Source organism: Pseudonaja textilis, chromosome 1 (genome assembly GCF_049901715.1).
Source record: "Pseudonaja textilis isolate UNSWEBS1 chromosome 1, rPseTex1.2, whole genome shotgun sequence".
Taxonomy (NCBI): Eukaryota; Metazoa; Chordata; class Lepidosauria; order Squamata; family Elapidae; genus Pseudonaja; species Pseudonaja textilis.
Window position 1 is genome coordinate 159129264 of NC_141990.1, and position 19110 is coordinate 159148373.

The window sequence follows — 19110 nt, forward strand, 5'->3', positions numbered from 1 at the left end:
TGAGTCCGTATTGTTGGAAATGTAAGAAAAAGAAGGAACCTTTTTCCATATGTGGTGGACATGCACAGAAACCCAAAATTATTGGAAGAAAATCCAAACTTTTTTGGAAGAAATTACAAAAGAGCAGATCGAGTATAAACCAGAGTCCTTCCTACTAGGGATCTTTGACAAACAAATTTCCAAAAAGCTAAATATATAACAATACATATATTAACTGCGCCAGATTAGCCTTTGCACAATACTGGAAACAACATCAAATTCCATCAGATGAAATGATTATTGATAAAATTTCAAAATGCGCAGAAATGGACAACTGACTCTGGCACTAAAAAACAAAGATACTTCACAATATTATGATAGTTGGAATTGTTGGTATAATTGGATTAATCATAGATAAATTATATATCATAAGGCATAAGAGGAAAGTTTTAACTGATAATAATGAGATAGTGATATATGTATAGAATAGGTGTATATATGACATAAATCAAAGGCTATAAAAAAAAAAAGATCTTGCAAACTGTAAAATAAATAAGAATGTTTTTAATTTTCCTTTTTTCTTTTTCTTTCTTTTTCCTTTCTTTTCAATCTTTCCTTTTCTTTCTTTTCTACTTTCTTTTTTCTTCTTCTTTCATTTATTTGTATATGTATTGTTCGCTGTTTTTAACTGTTAAAACTAATAAATTGTTTTTTTAAAAAAAATTATCATTGGTAAGTAGCCAATTTATGGTGTGCTTTATGTTACAATTCCTCTTATCACTGCTGATGAGGGAAACAAATGTTTTTCCCCACAGAATAAATCATTCAAACCTGCGGTTTGTGATACCAGTTAACTCAGAAAGATTATTTCCATTTCAGGAGCAATCATAGTCCTTATCTCCTATTCTGCTACACACATACATCACCTATCTGACTTTACAATCTGCCTAGCACACAGAGGTTGGGGCAATTGGTTGTCAATGCAATTTTGCAGAAGGAGAAGACACACCCTAAATAAATGGATGGGGGAGTAGATGACAGAGATTCTGAACTCGTTTCACATAAGGCCATTTTTTAATTTGCATTTGGTAGAATATTGTTTTTCTATCTCATAGCCACTTACCGAGGTCATTTTGAAACTGGTCCATCAGCTCATCAAAGACTAGACAGTCTTCAAATCCCTGGGGGGAGAAATGCAAGGAAAGTAAGAACCTAATTTTAAGTAGTAAATTCTAATTCTGTGGGTATTATATTGGGGGAAACATAGAAATGTGTGACCTAGTAAGTGCCAAATTACTTTTACAATTTTCAAATGATAAAGTTGTCACACAAGCCAGGTACCACTTCCTGAAACCTTGGTGCTTTGTTCTTTCTGGCCAGTTAGAACAATCAAATGTTCAATTACAAATATTTAACTCAAAATTAAGAAAACAGAAGTGATTATCTCAACTTTAACAAATGAGCTAGATCAAGGATCTTCAAACTTGGCAAGTTTAAGACTTGGGGACTTCAACTCCCAAAATTCTTGAGCTAACATGACTGGGGGAGGAATTCTGGGAGTTGAAGTCCACAAGTAATAAAGCTGTCAAGTTTGAAGACCCCTGAGCTAGAGGCTGATACAGAACTTATAGTTCCTCCTACTCCAAATACATTGTGTTCTTTTCCAACATTTCCCTCTTTATAGTGAAGATCTTGCCTTCCTGTTCTCATGTTCACCTGTTAATAGATGTGGCATGTTTACATTCTCTGCATTCCTGCTCCGAGTTTCTCTTGCCCTAAGAAAATCCTGACACCATCTTACAATCCTTTGCCCTATTGCTTGGCAGCTTTGTCTTTACTCTGATCCCCTGTTTCCTTGTGTGAGGAAATGCAGAGGAAATAGGGCACTACTCTTTTTTTAATTGGCCAGCTCTACTCCTTCAGATCAGCAATGAGGACAATTCTGCAATTCTCTGAAACTGCTGCAGGGGGTGGAAGCTGATAACTGCAAAGAAGCACTCTTTATTGAGAAACACAAAAACACCAAAGATTTCAGTTGCAAAGGTTCTTTGACTTACAGCATTCATGCCTTGGCCATAAAAGGGTACAACGGCATGTGCAGCATCTCCCATTAGCACACATTGAGAGCCAGTGTGATACGATGAGCATTTCACAGAGATCATTGCCTGAGCTGGTAGCACAAAGTAATCTTGCATCAGTTCGTGCCTGAAATTTCAAAGTGCTGTATCACTGATTAAATGCTAAGTAAACATTTATTTGATAACTGATTGGAATATGGATATTTTGAAAGCTGCAAGGAGAATGGGAAGTGGGGTTTTGGCATAACTATTTCTTAGATACCCAACAAGCAGCAATGTATAAGTTCAGAACTTCAAAAAAAAAATAAAGATCACAAATATATACATACATGCATACACACATTTCAAATGAAAAAAATTATAGACAGATGTATGACTGAGCTCCTAAGGATTTTCTGCATTGTCTTAAAGACTTAAACTATTCTTATGGTGGATCTGCATTATGATATAACATTGAAAAAACATCACTAAAGAAATGATTAAGTACTAATATAAAGCAAAGATTCAACAAGATATGCAAGTTGGGGTTGAAGGACAGTTGGACTTGGTAGGTGGTTGTTTTGATCTTTACTTGCTATTTAAATATTTAAACAGAGTTTATTTTGCTGAGTTAAACTTTTATAAACCATCTTGGATTGCAGGACAATTTACAGAAAACCCATCTCAAAATCTTTTTTTTAGAGTGAAGACCAAAGTAAAAAGTGGAAATTAATGCACAATGGTAAGCACTGCATAAAGAACAGAATCAGTGACTTTAATGTCTAACATAATCTCTGCTAGAGCTTGCTCTGTCATGTGCGACTGCTGTTTAGATGCTTTTATGCTTAGATTAGGGCTTGTTTTGCTTTATTTTGATTTGATTTGATTTGATTTATAGTAGACAAATTGAAACTTACTCTCCTATTAGAGGAACTGAGTCTGGAAAATAAGTTTTGAAGAAATTCAGCACTTGCTCTCCTGTGGCAAGCTTTTCAAAATCATCAAAGGGCATGAAAAGTGTACAGGTGAATGATTTATCCTATGGATTAAAATGGTTAAATTACATTAAAACTTGAAAATAATTTTGATTTAGTAGCAATCCTAAAATCAAACTTACAAAGTAAAGAGAATATAATATAAACTACACACACACACACACACACACACACACACAAATATATTCATTTTTTGTAACTTTGCTTATTTGAACATAAACACACATACATGTATACATATATTTATATATATTTAAATTCTCACTTTTCTATGCTATTTCATGAGATTTTCAGTAAAAAGATGACCCCACTCTTTTCAGAGGTTCTGAGAGATAGGGCTGTCAAATTCCCAGCCCATGGGCCAGATGTATGACCATTTATTTATTTATTATTTATTTATTTGATTTGTCAATCACTTACAAGATACAGATATAAGTATAAACATGGCTATAAATACATGAAATGGATACATATAAGAAAAAAGAAAGAAAGAAACAATAGAACAGGGACGGTAGGCACATTGGTGCGCTTATGCACGCCCCACTACAGACCTCTTAGGAGAGGGGTGAGGTCAATAGTAGACAGTCTAAGTTTAAAGTTTTTGGGATTTGGGGAAGAAACCACGGAGTCAGGTAGAGTATTCCAACATTGACCACTCTGTTGCTGAAGTCATATTTTCTGCAATCAAGTTTGGTGCGGTTAACCTTGAGTTCGTATCCATTGTCCATGCGCAGTTTAGTGAAGGGGGCGGGGGGGGAAGTCTCAATATGTCATGTGATGCTGTCATGATGATGTGACTTTGATACCCCTGATTTAGGAGCTTCCCCCATTGCTTGATTGAAATGCCACCCACCTTCTTGAAAAGGCAGAAAACTTTATATCTCCTTTGCCAAACTCTTATATTTTATTGGCTCTGTTCATTGCTAGTCATCTAACTTTTCTGGCTGACAAAATCTACAGTTTCCTTTACATTGAGGATGTTTCTGGGTGATGTCAAAATAAATGCTGCTTTGGGCTACTGTAACACCAGTATAGTTAAGGATGACTTGAGCCTGCTTTCCTGATGGCTTAGCAATGAGATGAAGGTAATATCTTGGGGACATAGGAAAATGCCAGGGCATGTTAGTACTATGATTAGATGCAAGTGGGGAGATATCCACAAATTTTTATCTGTCATCTTGGTGAACTTTCAGGTAATTAAGATGGATGAGATGTTAATCACATTTCAAGGATTTAGAGTCTATTGGTTTGGAAATGGAACGGGCATTCAAACATGAAATATTTATTTATTGCTTGCTCATGTTTGGACAGCAACCATCAGCAAATGGGTGTATGTGAAGTAAAAGAAAATGACATTTTAAAATACCAACTCCAAAACTGTCTGTTAGAAACTAGGAGTGTACAAAATATTGATACCATCTGAGCTACAGACAGAGAGAAAGGATGAACTACTAGGTGAATGTACTGTAATCTTCAACTCTTTGAAGAAAAACAAGTTGAGCAATGAAATAACCCTTTAATCCTATCAGTTGAAAATAAAGCCAGAAAAAATAAGGATGAACAAATAGAGGTCTGATCCTTTCTAACCTCTGAACCACACACGTTCTACCTTGAATTACTGAAGGGTGACTTATGTTTGTTTGTTTGATTTTTCAGGCAGCCCTCTAGTAATATACTGCATAATACAGCAGAACAACATCTAAAGTTGGGAAAGAAAATAGATCCTTAGAACAGCTTTATCACTGAATCATGCCTGTCCAACCAGGATGGAATGGCAAAAAGGTGTTTTTTTCCCCCAGTCTATTTTAAGAAATGAAATAGCAACGTTGGTTTTGGCTGTTATGAGATAGGTTTTGCAATTACTGCATTTTTATCTGACAAGAGACAGGAAGAAGGGGACACAATAGGTAGTAACAGCTGATATTTAACTCCACCTGTTACACTGTTCCCTCACTACAAAAAATGACCATTCGAACCTTGTCCTTTTCTAGAATATGCTATACTGTAATACAGAGAAAATAGAAGCTTCTGAACTCTTGTATACTAACCAAGCTTTTAAAACAGCAATTCTGATGACTGAAGTTAGTTTCACATCTTAGTATAGCATGCAAGTGATGCTTCTTCTCCTCCACTTTGTGACTCCTCCTAAAATCACCCTTCAGGCTGTAATGAACTAAGCTGGCAATGCTTTCATACAAGAGAGGACAATTATGAATAAGTGAATCCACTTGGAGGAGTCAGAAATTACCCGCCAGTACCTGGCAGTAGCAATAAGAAAGGATATATGAATGGGAATGAGTGTAGGAATGGAATTCGCAGCAGAAAAAACTTAGACATGCAGTTCCAGGCATGCAATCTATAATACTGTATGCTTCCAGTAGCCAACATTGACTGAAACTGATTGTCCAGACCAAATCCAGATTCTAGAATGTCAAAGATGAAAGATACATTTAGAGTCTCTTACCAGGTTTGGCAGTGCAATCATCATGAATGTGTTCCTAGGCCAAATGTGAAGATAGTTTGGCTCCATGGCAAACTGAAAGACCCAAAAAAAAGGTAATGGAAAGATATCCGTCAATGCCAGTGTATCTTATGAATTGGGAACAGCAGAAACAAGTTCATTGTGAATTATAACTACCTACATCACCATTTTTTGGAGGAATTTTCAGTTCCAGATATCCATGTGGAATATACACTTGACTGTAATCAAACCGTGTTTGTCTCATAAACTGCTTCCTAACTGTGGAAAAGGCTCCATCACAGCCCACAATTAAGTCACAGGTGATCTCTTTAGTCATTTGGTCTGGTCTTTAAGAAAACACAAAAAGTACCATTAGTATGTGTGCTCAGGCATAAATAAATATTGTGGAATATTGTGTGATGATTGAACACGACTTCTCTTTGCTTAGATCTCTCTTGTAGCACCAAGTTTAAAGAATGTACTTTTTTTTCTGCTTGACTCCTTCACATTTGGGTTAAAAAAAGTAAGTGGAGTTATTTTTGAAATAAGAATTTTGACATCCAATAGATCCTGGCTTTTAAAATTTTATATATTTTAATGTAACAAATGACACTACATGTCATTAGATATTATTGACAATAAAATCTGGGTTTTAAAAATCAAGTATAGATTTGTGAGTCCTATACTGCAATATTATTCATAATAGTTTTTGTGTGAGATGATCTTTTCAAACGCCCATTCAATATGTTTCCATACATGTCATCTTATATTTTTATTATGAGGAGAAGAAGAGGATGAAGAGGAGACTAAGCAAATGCATTAAATAGGCGCTTCACATTAGACTTTATATGTTGAAAAAACTCATAATCTCCTAAAAATATAAATCATTTCTCAGTAATAAATATACCCTGAATTCAGTAGAAGTCCTTCCATCCAAGAGATTATATTGCCAAGAGTTTATGAAGTACAGTCTTATGGTTGTTGTTTGTGTTAAATTGTTAATCTTTGCTAACATGGGGGTGGGGAACCTAATGATTTTTCAGTTCAAATACAGGCCCCCACAAGAGTTGGAAAGAGTCACTGTGGCCTATTGTTTGGGTACTGGTTAATGATTAGAGTATGCTGGGAAAATCAGAGTGATTTGATTACCCTGAAAAGGTCAGTAGCCCTGAGTCTACATTGCAGTGAAGCAGTTTGTGCTCAAAGTATAATTTAACATTGGGATACTTCTCAGCAGCTGTAAATAGAGGAAAAAAGAAACAACATGAAATCTAAACATTTAGATATATTTTTTCTTAGAGGTAGAACAAGTGTTTGCAAGAAAACAGTTCTGAAATAATTGATTTTATAAAACGTAGCACATTTTCTAATCATGTCCCTTTTTCCTCACCCAGTCCATTCACTAAGATCCCTGTAGTTAGATCTGGGTAATTTGACCTGACTTTTGGCACTTGGTGTGATGTATATGCATCCACTTCCTAACGTTCCGCCTTCATCTTCTCAATAACTCTATTTTGCACCATAAAGACCAATCATATGGTGAAAAACAAGTCTGGCCCACTCCAACATACTCATTACTTGTTCACTGTAAGCAGCCAGGACTCTCGCAGCTCTAAGCAACTTTCTATTTTCCCTGGGGAAAGTGCTGTTCTCCTATTCTTGAATGGAGGATGGGTTGTAAACTCTACCAATACAACTTTTGCTACGCCCATTATTGCTTTTCTGCAGTCTCTTTTTTTGGCTTGCCCCCAAATGTTTGTGTTCTAAATTCCAGCATGCTGGGCATTTAAAGCAAAATGACTGGATAAACTCTCTGTCTTGTAGTTACTGAGATGTTCAGCTTGCCTGAGCTTGTGGAGGTGTGTAACTTTGAAAGACTATTGAAACCTAAAAACCTGGCAGTCAGTTGACAACCAGCAGAGGGCTAATGGGTTTTAAGAATTGGTGTCTTCAGAGGACTTTATTGAGGTGCTGATTTTGAGTTGCCTTTCTCTTTCTACGCAGCATACATATACTGTACTGCTTGTAGTCTTTGCTCATGTAAAAGCAGAAGATAACACTCATTTTAAACAGTAAATAGCCATTCCTCTTTCTTATATGTTGATTCTATCTGAGTAATGATTTCACCTCGAACACAACATAATTTTATATGTGATAAATTGAGAAAGGATCAAAACAGATTAAGCCACACTTACCAGTCAATAACTCCTTATTCAAATTTGCTCTGTCTATCGAGAGAATATACTATTAAAAAAACAAAAACAAAGATAAATAATATATTATAAGGCATAAAAGAAAAGTATCAATACATAATAACGAGGTAACGATATAAGTTAAAAACAGGTGTGGTTATATGACACAAGTTAAGGTGATGAAAACAAAAGAAGATCTTGCAAACTGTTAAAATAAGAATACTTTTAATCCTGTAACCTCTTTCTTTCTTTCTTTTTTTAAAATTCTTTCCCTCTCTTCCTCTTCTCTCTTCTTTCTTTTCTTTCTTTCTTTCTTTTGCTTATTTGTGTATGTATTGTGACTGGTTTTAATTGTAAAAATTAATAAACTATATTTTTTTAAAACAAAAAACAAAATAAGGTAGAGAACATTTTATATGTTTAACTATATTTGAATATAGCCTTGTACAATACACTTTTTTCCTAAGATTTAGCAATATAAATCTTAGATTCTTTTCATGACCAGACACCGTGGTTACTAAAAGTCTATCCCAAAAAATTATCTCTTGATCTGCTGGAGGACCCCATATTTTCAAGAACTTTGAGAACAGCGCTGATGGGAATATGTTTTCCAGAGTCAATCTTGTCTGTAAGATAGAAAGGGTAAGGGAAGTCACAACACGGACCATAGCGAATGAGACTGTGAAAAGGTAAAGGAAGCCAAAAATTAGAAGAAGCATCTCCAAATACCATACATAGACGAAGGCAATAGAAGAACTCTTCTGTATTTTTACCAAGAGAACCATATGCATATGGCTGAAAGTTCAGTTAAATTTAGACACCAGCTGGTGAAACATTATCACCTCTAGATCAGAAGGCACTGTTTTAGATACTGTAGAGGAATATTGAATATTCACTGATAAATTTGGAAGTGATACGCTCGCAAGCATATCTAGTGGTGTCACAGTGGTTAGAATGCAGTACTGGAGGGCTAACTCACTGCTTACTCTAGGAGTTCAATTCTGATCAGCTTAAGGTTAACTCAGCCTTCCATCCTTCCGAGGTGGGTAAAATGAGGAGCCAGATTGTTGGGGGCAGTATGCTGACTATATAAACTGCTTAGAGAGAGCTGTAAAGCACTGTGAAGCAGTATATAAGTCTAAGTGCTATTGCTAATCAGTGTTGGTATCACTGCTGAAACAATTGCAAAACAGAATGTGACCAAAGAAAACCAAATAAATCATCAAAGCAGACATGAAGCACACAACATTTGATGCCTTGGGATTTTAGATGGACTGGATCCGGCCACTTCAAATCAGATGATTACATTATACTCTTCTGGATATAAAATCATATTAAAGATCAGAATAGCAATGATGCTCCAAAGGGGCAGTTCTATATATTAGGGGTCTCCAATCCCCAGGCTGTGGTCCATTACCAGGCCTTGGGCCTTTCGGAACCAGGCTGTGGAAGTGGTGGGTGTGTGCATGTGTGTGTGCATCTGCACTTGTGGAAGCAGTGGGCAAGCGTGTGCATGTGCACTCCATTTGCAGGAGTGGTGAGCATGTGTGTGCCTGCCATTCATGGAAATGGAGTTGCGCTCACCTGGAAGCATCCCCTCTTCCCCTCCCCCCTCCACTAGTCCACAAAGCAGGAAAGGTTGGGCAACTCTGCTATATATGCTTAGTTAACCGAAGGCAGGACAGAAATGATATCTATTAGAATTAGAATCATTATAATAGATATCTATTAGAAAATATCACATACTGAAATTATAAACAGTTACAGAAGCAGAGGAAGTTAAAATAGCTAATAAGAAGTATAGAGACTGAAAAATGGTGGAATCAAAATAGCAATCCAAACAGTGGTGGAATTCAAATTTTTTACTACCGGTTCTGTGGGCGTGGCTTATTTGGTGGGTGTGGCTTAGTGGTCATGTGACTGGGTAGACGTGCTTGGTGGTCATGTGACTGGGTGGGTGTGGCCAACTCAATGTCACTCACATCAAGGGGTGCCTCACCTGGCCCCTCCCAGCCATTCCTTGTCACCCAGCTTCAACTTATCTATAGTTCTGTAAAAATGTTGTTCACCTTTTTTGACTTTATTATCTGCATATTATAGATGTACTTTCATGGACCACTGAAAAGAGAAAATGGCTCACATGTTTTACTCAAGAGTGTGATATAGGCAACAGGCTTTTAAGGGGCTGCCACAAAGAAAGTGGAGGAAATGTATTTTCTAAAGCACCAGGAGGCAAACAAGAAGCAATGGAGGGAAACTGAACAAAGAGAGAAGCAACCCTAAAACTAAGGAGAAACTTTCTGACAGTGAGAACAATTAACCAGTGGAACTGCCTGTCTCTAGAAGTTCTGGGTGCTCAATCACTGGAAGTTTTTAAGAAAAGACTGGACAGCCATTTCTCTGAAATGGTATAGGGTTCCCCCCAAAGTCCCTTCTAAGTGTTATTCTGACACCTTTTTCCAGGACCTCTACTCAGAGTTTGGCATCCTCAGTTTTCCTGCCTGAGCTGGTGGTTGGACTAGAAGACCTCCAAGGTCCCTTTCAACTCTGTTAAACACACATGTATTTATGCTCTGGACTATAGACAATGAATGCAAGTAAACCCTGAAAAATATGTGGTAGCCCTTGGCAAAAGAAAAGCGGTAGAATCACTCTAGGTGTAGGGACAGTGTAAAATATTAACACATGATAAATAATGGAACAATTAAAAATAATAGCACAGCGTTTTCTCTGTCTCTCTCTCCCTTCCTATTTCTTTTTCTTTTTTGCTTCTCTCTTTCTTTGTCTCTTTCTGTCTTTCTCTCCCTTGCTTTCTTTTTTTCCTCTCTCTCATACACACCACTCTCTCTCCCTGTTTCTTTTTCTTTCTTTCTTTCTTTCTTTCTTTCTTTCTTTCTTTCTTTCTTTCTTTCTTTCTTTCTTTCTTTCTTTTTTTCTTTCTTTTCTTTTCTTTCTTTCTTTCTTCTCTCTCTCTCTCTCTCTCACACACACACACACACACACACGCACACCTGTCAGCCTTCATTCCCTCTCACTCCAGGCACTTTACTCACAAGGGGAAGTGAATCCAGCATTGGAGAAGTTCTGCAGGTAAACGGACTTGCATTTGCAGCTCCTGCAAACTTCCCCATGGCTGGATTTCTCCCACCTCCCCCAGAATTCTTTCCCCCTCCTCCAGGCCCTTTACTCACAAGGGGAAGTGATACTTCTAGTGTCCATGAAGAATCCAGCCTTGGAACAGTTTTGCATGTTAACGGACCACTGTTTCGCCCACAGTCATGTGTTTTCAAGTGGCTGCTTGAAAATGCATGGCTAGGGCGGGGGAGCAGTCCTCCTTTAAACTGGGGCAGCGAGCATCGGGTGGGCAGGGCAAGCGAGTGAGGGGAAACTGGGTGACCGGGTTGGGGGAGTGGCCAGCTAGATGTTACTACCGGTTTGGCGACCCACTCCAAATTCTTGCTACCGGTTCGCCCGAGTAGGTGCAAACCAGCTGAATAGCACCTCTGAGTCCAAAAGACAATTTAAGTGGTAGGGCAGCCAATATCAATCTGTTTGCTGAAAGTAGAGAAGAATTGGAAGAGCCCATTTTGAAGGCTACCAAATCAAGGCTGCAATATTTTAGAATTAATGTTGAATTTCTAGTAGAGCTTACCTGAAATTACCGTCCAGTATAAATTATACTGGAAATACAACTTCAGCAACAGAGGGGTCAATGTCTGGAATACTCTGCCTGACTCTGTGGTTTCTTCCCCAAACCCCAAAAACTTTAATCTTAGACTGTCTACTATTGACCTCACCCCTTTCCTAAGAGGTCTGTAGGGGGTGTGCATAAGCGCACCAACGTGCCTACCGTCCCTGTCCTATTGTTTCTTTTTATTTTATTTTTATTTTTCTTATATGTATCCATGTATTCATAACTATGGTTTTTACTTATACCTATTATCTTGTAAGCGATTGACAAAAATAAATAAATAAATAAAATATTTGTATGAATTGCATTGAATATGGGCCTCCTCTATGGAGACAACATTTTGATTTTCATTTCTAATACAGTAACACTTACTAATCAATGCCTGTATAGTCACCTTATGATTTAAAAAAAGCTTATTTGACTATATATAAGTCTCTTCCCCTAATTTCACTCCATTCTTCCAATATGCTGTCATATTTTAGAAGAAGGGTGAGAGAGAATGAGAGTACATATATAACAGCAGGGACGGTTGTAATAGGCTAGATCAGGATAACTAGTCCACAGGTATCTTTCTATCCCCTTCTAGACAAAACAATATAGCAAAAAGGAAAATTACTGTGTGCCATGCACTCCTGTCGATCCCAGCTTTCACTGAGAGCAATGCTAAAGAGTGACACAATATTGGAACAGGCCATTTGTGTCCTCATACTTCCAGAAAATAGACAATAGTGCCACTGTTCATAATAGCAGCCAACTTATCATTAGCCACATCATGCACAAGTATGCAAAAATAAAACACAAAAGTTAAATGCTTTAGTTTTAACATGTTTTGACTGTTTTAACATACCTGGCTCTTTATTCCATAAAAAATTGTATATCTTTTCCCTGAGTGAGTATGAATTCTCCTTCCCTTCATGGGGATGCCTTTAGACACAATCTGAAATTTTTTAAAAAAATTGAAATTGTTTTAATGCTGCATGCAATTTTTGAATATGCAAAAGGCTTTTTACATTTTGGGGGGGGATGGGGGGAATATGACCAGACAAAGTAAGTTTAAATCAGCGGACTCTGAATATTGTTTGTTGTAACTGCAGTGGGTTGCTTTTTAGAATCTTGAAATGTTACGGCAGCCCGTAACATAAAAGAAAAGCAAACATGGCTCCTTATCAGAAGCTGCATCATACTCTCAAGCCCAAGTGTGCCCGCTTGCCTAAGAAGCAGAGAAGATGGGGTCAGCCTATTCTCCAACGCATCTGAGGGCAGGGCAAGAAGTGATGGGTGAAAGGTCAGTAAAGAGAGATCCAGTCTAGAACCAAGGACAAATTTCCTGACAGTGAAAACAATTAATCAGTAGAATGACTTGCCTTCAGAAGTTGTGGGTGTTCCATCGCTGCAGGTTTTCAAGAGTAAACTAGATAGCCATTTGTACGGAATGTAATAGGATCTCCTGCTTGAGCTGTGAGTTGGAATAAGAGACTTCCAAGGTTTCTTCCAACCCTATTATTTTATGTTTTATATGTTCTAACCATGGTTACTTGCAACCTATCTTCCTATCCTACTTATTATTTATCATCCATCCAGAGTTGTTGGACACGAGATGGGCAGCAAATAAATTTCATAATTAATTAATAATCTATCTATCTAAAGATTAACAATTCAAGACTGCCCGCAAAATGATCATTGGCCATATTCTATCCCTGTTAATTCTCTGTTGCATATTGTATACATTTGCAGTTTTCTCCTGCCTGATAATTAAAGCACCCAAAAGGGAGATAGAATTCCTCTTAAATTCATCTGTTCTCATATAGACAAAATTTAATACTTTCTCCCAGCATTTCAGTTCTTCCTTCCATTTATTCCATATATTATTATTTTTTTGCAACTGCCACGGCTCATGGAGCATTGGGCTGTAAAGGATGCTGAGAATTCTCTGCTTCCCTGGAGTGGATGTTGCCAAGCACCTTCCCTATCAACACAGGTGCCTCTTCAAGCAAGATACTATAGGAGCTTTCCACACAGGTCATGTCATCCTGGAACATCTCAGAAAGTTTCAAGTAACCCAAGACTGGAAGTCCCCAAGGAAAAATAGATGTATAATGATTTTGGAAGTTCACAAATATTTACCACCTATCCTGCCTTTTCATGCCTTGCTCCTCCCATCTCTGTAGAGTTGTAATTGCAGGAATGTTCTTATCTTGGATGGCAAACCTCAGGTAAAGAATGTTTACAAAGCAAATACAACTCAGGCAAACAAAGTCACTAATGTAAAGGAGGATTAGAGAGAGGAAGTAAACATATGTTGGACTTTGACTAGAGACAATTAATTGTGTTAGTTACTATGCTGAACAGTAACGAAAGTTAAGCAGAAACCAAAGTTAACCAATGTTGGAGGATTACTAAAAATGTGTATAAATGCAAGACTAGACTCCAATAAAGTTCATCATGATTCAGTTGATCATGATCAAGCAACTCGACTGCCTCGTCATTACAACACATCTCTGAACTACTCTAAGAGCCTTTTCTAGTGATCCTGAAGTGCAGTGGAATTTCCATTGCCTAAAGGCAATGTTTGTATCAGTCCTCCTTCTATACCACTCTACCTCTGTGAAGTCCTTTATGGTTGAGGCCAATATCCCCAACGTGACCATTGTAGCAGTCTTCCTGAATCCCACAACAAAAAACTACCAGCCTTGCCTATTACGTTCTATGGAAGTTCCCAAGCCAGTCCGCACTTTGAGTGGGAGTCATAGTTCAGTCCTATTGGTTGAGCCATCTGACAGCGAACTATAAAAGGGAGCTGTCAGATGGTATCAGCTATTGCCCATCAACTGGCCGTTCAGCTACTTAGCAGCTGCCGCAGGTAACCTGTTCCTTGTTACATTAAACATTGTTGGTTGCGAATCTCTGCCTCAGCTCCTTCTTTAAAAGACTACAAAATTGCCCTATAGCTTTCATTCAAAGAAGCTGATCCTGGCTGAAGTTAACTATATCATCTGAGAGAAAGAACTATCAAATATGCCTTTACTTTGTCCAGTCTGTCATCGGGTTACCAGTTTTCCTCTGTCATCAGGCTAACTATATCTTGTTCAAAACTATTGGCCTCTTTCAAGCTATTGGTGTCCTTAGAACCTTGGAAGACCTCTTCTGTAGACTTTATTACCAACTTCCCACATTCCCAAGGATTTGCCATCATACTGATGGTGATGGAGCATTTTTCTAAAACAGGGCACTTCATCCCTTCCAAGGATCCCAACTACAATCTGTTTCTCTATCATGTTTTCCAGATGTATAGCTTGCCTACTTGTATGGGCAAGGAATCACCTCACAAGAATTGGAAACAATATTTTTGGAAAGCAACGGTCTCATCTTATCAAAAGAGCTTTAAATTAAAATTGAGGGGAGCCTCAATTTTATCTCCATGACCTTCAGAACCTAATTCCAAGCAAAAAACACTAGATAACCAATCTCATAAGGAGGAAGAGAGTAAAGAGAAACAAGAAATAAAAAAAGAAAAACAAAATGAAGTAGAGAGTGATGGATAGGATGGAAATCCCAGTTACAAAGTAGGAGATATAAGAAACATACCCAAGACCCATAAAAGACAAACAGGGTGAACATGAAGTTTTGGTACATGAAGGCAGATATGATATAGTTGCCATTAATGAAACCTGGTGGGATGAAACTCAGGAGTAGAATGTACTGATGGAAGGATACAAACTATTCAAAAGAAACAAACGTAACAAAAAAGGAGGTGGAGTTGCATTATATATAAAAGATCATTACATCTCTACAGAAATACACAAAACCAAAGATGAAAACCTCCTAGAATTCCTATGGGTCAATATAAAAAGAAAAAAAATGACATTATTATAGGCATATATTACAGGCCAAGCAGAAGAAATAGATGAACATTTTTCTAATAAATTAACAAATGTATGTAGGAGATATACCACAGTAGTAATGGGAGATTTTAACTACCCTGATATCAACTGGGAAACAAATTCTGCAGCAAATGGGAGATCGAACAGATTCCCATCTTCAGGAAAAAAAAAAAGAGGGGGGAACAGACCCAGGAAACTACAGACCAATCAGCCTTATATCAATAATTAGGAAGATACTGAGGAAAAAAAGAACAGATTTGTGAACATCTAAAAACAATGTTATAATTAGTAGGATTTGTTTAAAACATATCATGCCAAACCAATCTTATTTCATTCTTTGACAAAGTGACTAAATTAGTAGACTAGCAAAATTCTGTGTACCTAGTATACTTAGACTTCATTTGACAAAGTAGACCTCAACCTACTTCTTGGTAAGCTAGAAAAAAGTGGGATAGATAGCACCATCACCAGATGGATTTGTAACTGGCTCACAAACTGTACTCAACTGTACTTAAGTAGTCCTTAATAGTACTACATCTACATGGAGGGAAGTAAGCAGTGGAGTACCACAAGGTCCCATCTTAGTCCCGGTACTCTTCAATATCTTCATAAATGACTTAAATGAGGGAATAGAAGGAGAACTCACAAAATTTGCAGATTACACTAAGATGGCAGGAATAGCCAACACCCCAGAAGACAAGCTCAGGATCGAAAAAGATCTTGACAGACTTGAACAATGGGCTCTCTGCAACAAAATGAAACTTAACGTGGACAGCTAGGCAGGAAAAAACCAAAGGTACAAGCACAGATTAGGCAAAACCTGGCTCAAAAACAGTAACTGTAAGAAGGACCTTGGAGTCCTAGTGGACGATCACTTAAACATGAGTCAGCAATGTGTGGCAGCAGCCAAAAAAGCTAATACAATACTTGGTTGTATAAGACAGTCACCCGTCTGAAATGGTATAGGGTCTCCTGCTTGAGCAGGAGGCTGGACTAAAAGACCTCCAAGGTCCCTTCCAGCTCTATTCAGATTGAAATCTTGCATTATGTGGTCTATTTCACTGGAAAGTTCTGGAAGACTTTGTTTGGTCTCCTGATCATGGATCTTTACTGGTCCATCACATATCATTATCTGAACATATCCATAACATATTCCATTAAGAATTACTGGTAGCCAAGGAGTAATGTAAACTCATAAAGGATTGTGGTCTTTCAGCAAGCAAGACCAACCCTGAAAAGTCAATGATTTAATCCCTGCAAGGTCAAACACAATAGCTAGCAGCATGGTTTATTGTTCTGTAGAGAGTAAGGAAGATGGCTTTGATGGAGATATGCAAGCTCTGCTGCCAAGGCAACAAGTGGTAAACTATCTTTTAAGTCCAGAATGTCCTTATAATGTTTGGAAGTGTCTTAGACAAAATTTCCCCAATTTACTGAAATATTTACTTGCAAAATGTGACCTGCAAGATTCTATTATGGTAGCCAATCTAAAAACTGTAAAAGTAGTTTTAAGCTACCTATGTATGCTGCACCCACACTATCCCTATAGCTCTATACTCTACCTGGTGACTATTGCAGCTTCTGGAAAATGACACCAACCTTCTTTTTTTCATCATGAGACACTGACAGCTAAAAAGATCAAAGGAGTATTTTTTTTTCTCTGAGATGCGGCTAGAGACTTACGATTTGAATGGGGGTTGGAGTCCTGACAGATATAGCGATAGGGCCATTACAATAAATGACTGGGCTTAATGTATGTATGTATGTATTGTTTGTAGATGTTTACATTATAGTGGATAGAATTCTTAATATTCTGCCCTAGAAATGTTATTAATAAATAAACAAATAGTCCTCCTATAAGCCACCTGCCACAGAGAATGTTAACTCTTTCTCTTTAAGGTTACCTGATCTTCCATTCCAACTGCCTTGAGAGCTTCCCGCCCCCTGTGAGACAAGGCCAAATTAATGCTCCTGCCACGAGTTACACTTGAACTACGGATATCTGAAAAGAAATGAAGCAGACATTTATTGTGTGCCTTGAGATATTATATCTCATATAATGTTCAGAATTCCTTATTCCATATAATATTCATCATTCCTTATAGCTTACTTTCCAAATATTGACTTGTGCTAGGAGAGAACTATAAAAAATTTTCCCATTAAGGATTGCATAAGAATATGAATGGCACGTTTGTTTAAAATTTATTTATTTCTATAATTTCTTGGCTGTCCATTTTATCTCAGGGTAAGTTTCTGTTGTCCCTCATGAAGAGTATATTTTGGGGTGGGGTGGGGGGTGTCACTCTTTATATAACTGAAAACATGTATAATGAAATCAACCTCACAGCAATCCCAAAGCTGCTTTTTCAGGAGAAACTGAAAACGAAAATTTCTATAAGATAATATATCATTGGTATTTAACACCAGATTAGTTATCCAATATGTATAAAGGCATGTCAGATGAATGTTGGCAGTGTAAAAATAAAGAAGGGACTTTTTATCATCTATGGTGGACATGTGATAAAGCAAAAAAAAATTGGAGTATGATTCATATTTTAATACAGAAAATTTTAAAAATGGAGATAAAAATGAAACTAGAACTTTTCCTTTTGGCCTAATGTAAAAAGAATTGGAGAAAAAAAATTGGAACTTTGTTACTATATATGTAACAACAACAAAAATGCACAAAAATGGAAGGACGCTTCGATTCCTACCATGGACAAATGGTTGCAGAAGTTGATGGAATTGGCGGAAATGGAAAATTGGCTACTTTGATTTAAAAAAAGAACATAAGTACTTTTGTGTCCATATAGAGTCTGCTTCTGAACCTTGTGCTTGGTGTGGAAAAGAATGAAACTCTGGGTTTTACGGACTGGTAGATCTTTATAGTGATGACTTGTTCATACTATTATGGAAAAGCAAAAAGTTGTGATTTGATGTTAATGCCTTATTTTACTGTAACAGAGAGAGTCAGAAGTCAATGCTTCTTTTTCTTTCTTATCTTTCCTCACTTCTCTCCCCCTTGCTCCCCCCCACTGCTTTCCTATTTACTTTTGTATTTTACAATACTTTATAACTCAACAAAAATGTTAAACTGAAAAAGGATGTAAATAATCAGCTGTCTGCAAGGAATATAAATCCTTCCATTCCCCACCATCCAGTCAGAGCTGAAGAAGCTTCTTGGATGAGAAGCATAGTTTTTTCTTCAGAGAAAAAACAAGAAAATCCAATTGCCTCCTGAAAAAGCACTTTTGGGGCAAACCATGACCTGGGTGACTGAGAATCTATACAGACCTCAGAGCAATTTTCTGCCCCTGAGGGAATGGCTTTACACAATGGGGAGGTGTGGGGGTTTCAGTGCAATGTTACTTACATCGTTGTGACTCTCTTGCCCTCCCTTTTTGGGTGTTGATGGATAATGGATTGCTTTTCAAACAAGGAGATTCAATCTGCCCCTCCCCCGCAAACACACAAACACTATTGTTTCCATAGGATTTGCTGACCTCCTTCTTGTGCCTGACACCACCCAAAGGAAAATATATTCTCCATCCTGAATACTATATTCACAGGCAACATAATTGAACATACAGATTTTTCTTCTGTTTTTAAAATCACATTTGGGGTAAAAGAAATATTTTACAAATTTTCTACTGATTGTGCAATTTTGATCCATAAATTTTGGTATAAATTTACTGATGGGAAGCTTAGAAGCAGGTCCTATTCAGTGGTGGGATGCTGCCAATGTAAGAACTGGTTCGGTGATTGCATGCTTTGTGCGTCTTTCAGAAAAAAAAAATCTTGCCTGCTATGTTACTGCTGGGGAGTAACACAGCTGAGGAGTGGCAATCTGCTCT

At 37.4% G+C, this 19110-nt stretch overlaps 1 protein-coding gene across 2 annotated transcripts in view; it reads right to left on the minus strand.

The window, feature by feature from the left end:
- The window catches only part of KMO (kynurenine 3-monooxygenase), a 32313-nt gene that overhangs the window by 11221 nt on the left and 1982 nt on the right, over window positions 1–19110 (minus strand). For both annotated transcript variants that reach the window (XM_087919475.1, XM_026707642.2), the window contains 9 exons: window positions 17161–17258; window positions 12223–12312; window positions 7688–7736; window positions 6642–6729; window positions 5674–5839; window positions 5496–5567; window positions 2954–3075; window positions 2037–2184; window positions 1103–1160 (listed from right to left, as the gene is read on the minus strand). In XM_087919475.1, the coding sequence (XP_087775601.1) occupies window positions 1103–1160; window positions 2037–2184; window positions 2954–3075; window positions 5496–5567; window positions 5674–5839; window positions 6642–6729; window positions 7688–7736; window positions 12223–12312; window positions 17161–17172 (805 nt within the window). In that variant the 5' untranslated portion in view covers window positions 17173–17258. The remainder of the gene's footprint in view (window positions 1–1102; window positions 1161–2036; window positions 2185–2953; window positions 3076–5495; window positions 5568–5673; window positions 5840–6641; window positions 6730–7687; window positions 7737–12222; window positions 12313–17160; window positions 17259–19110) is intronic.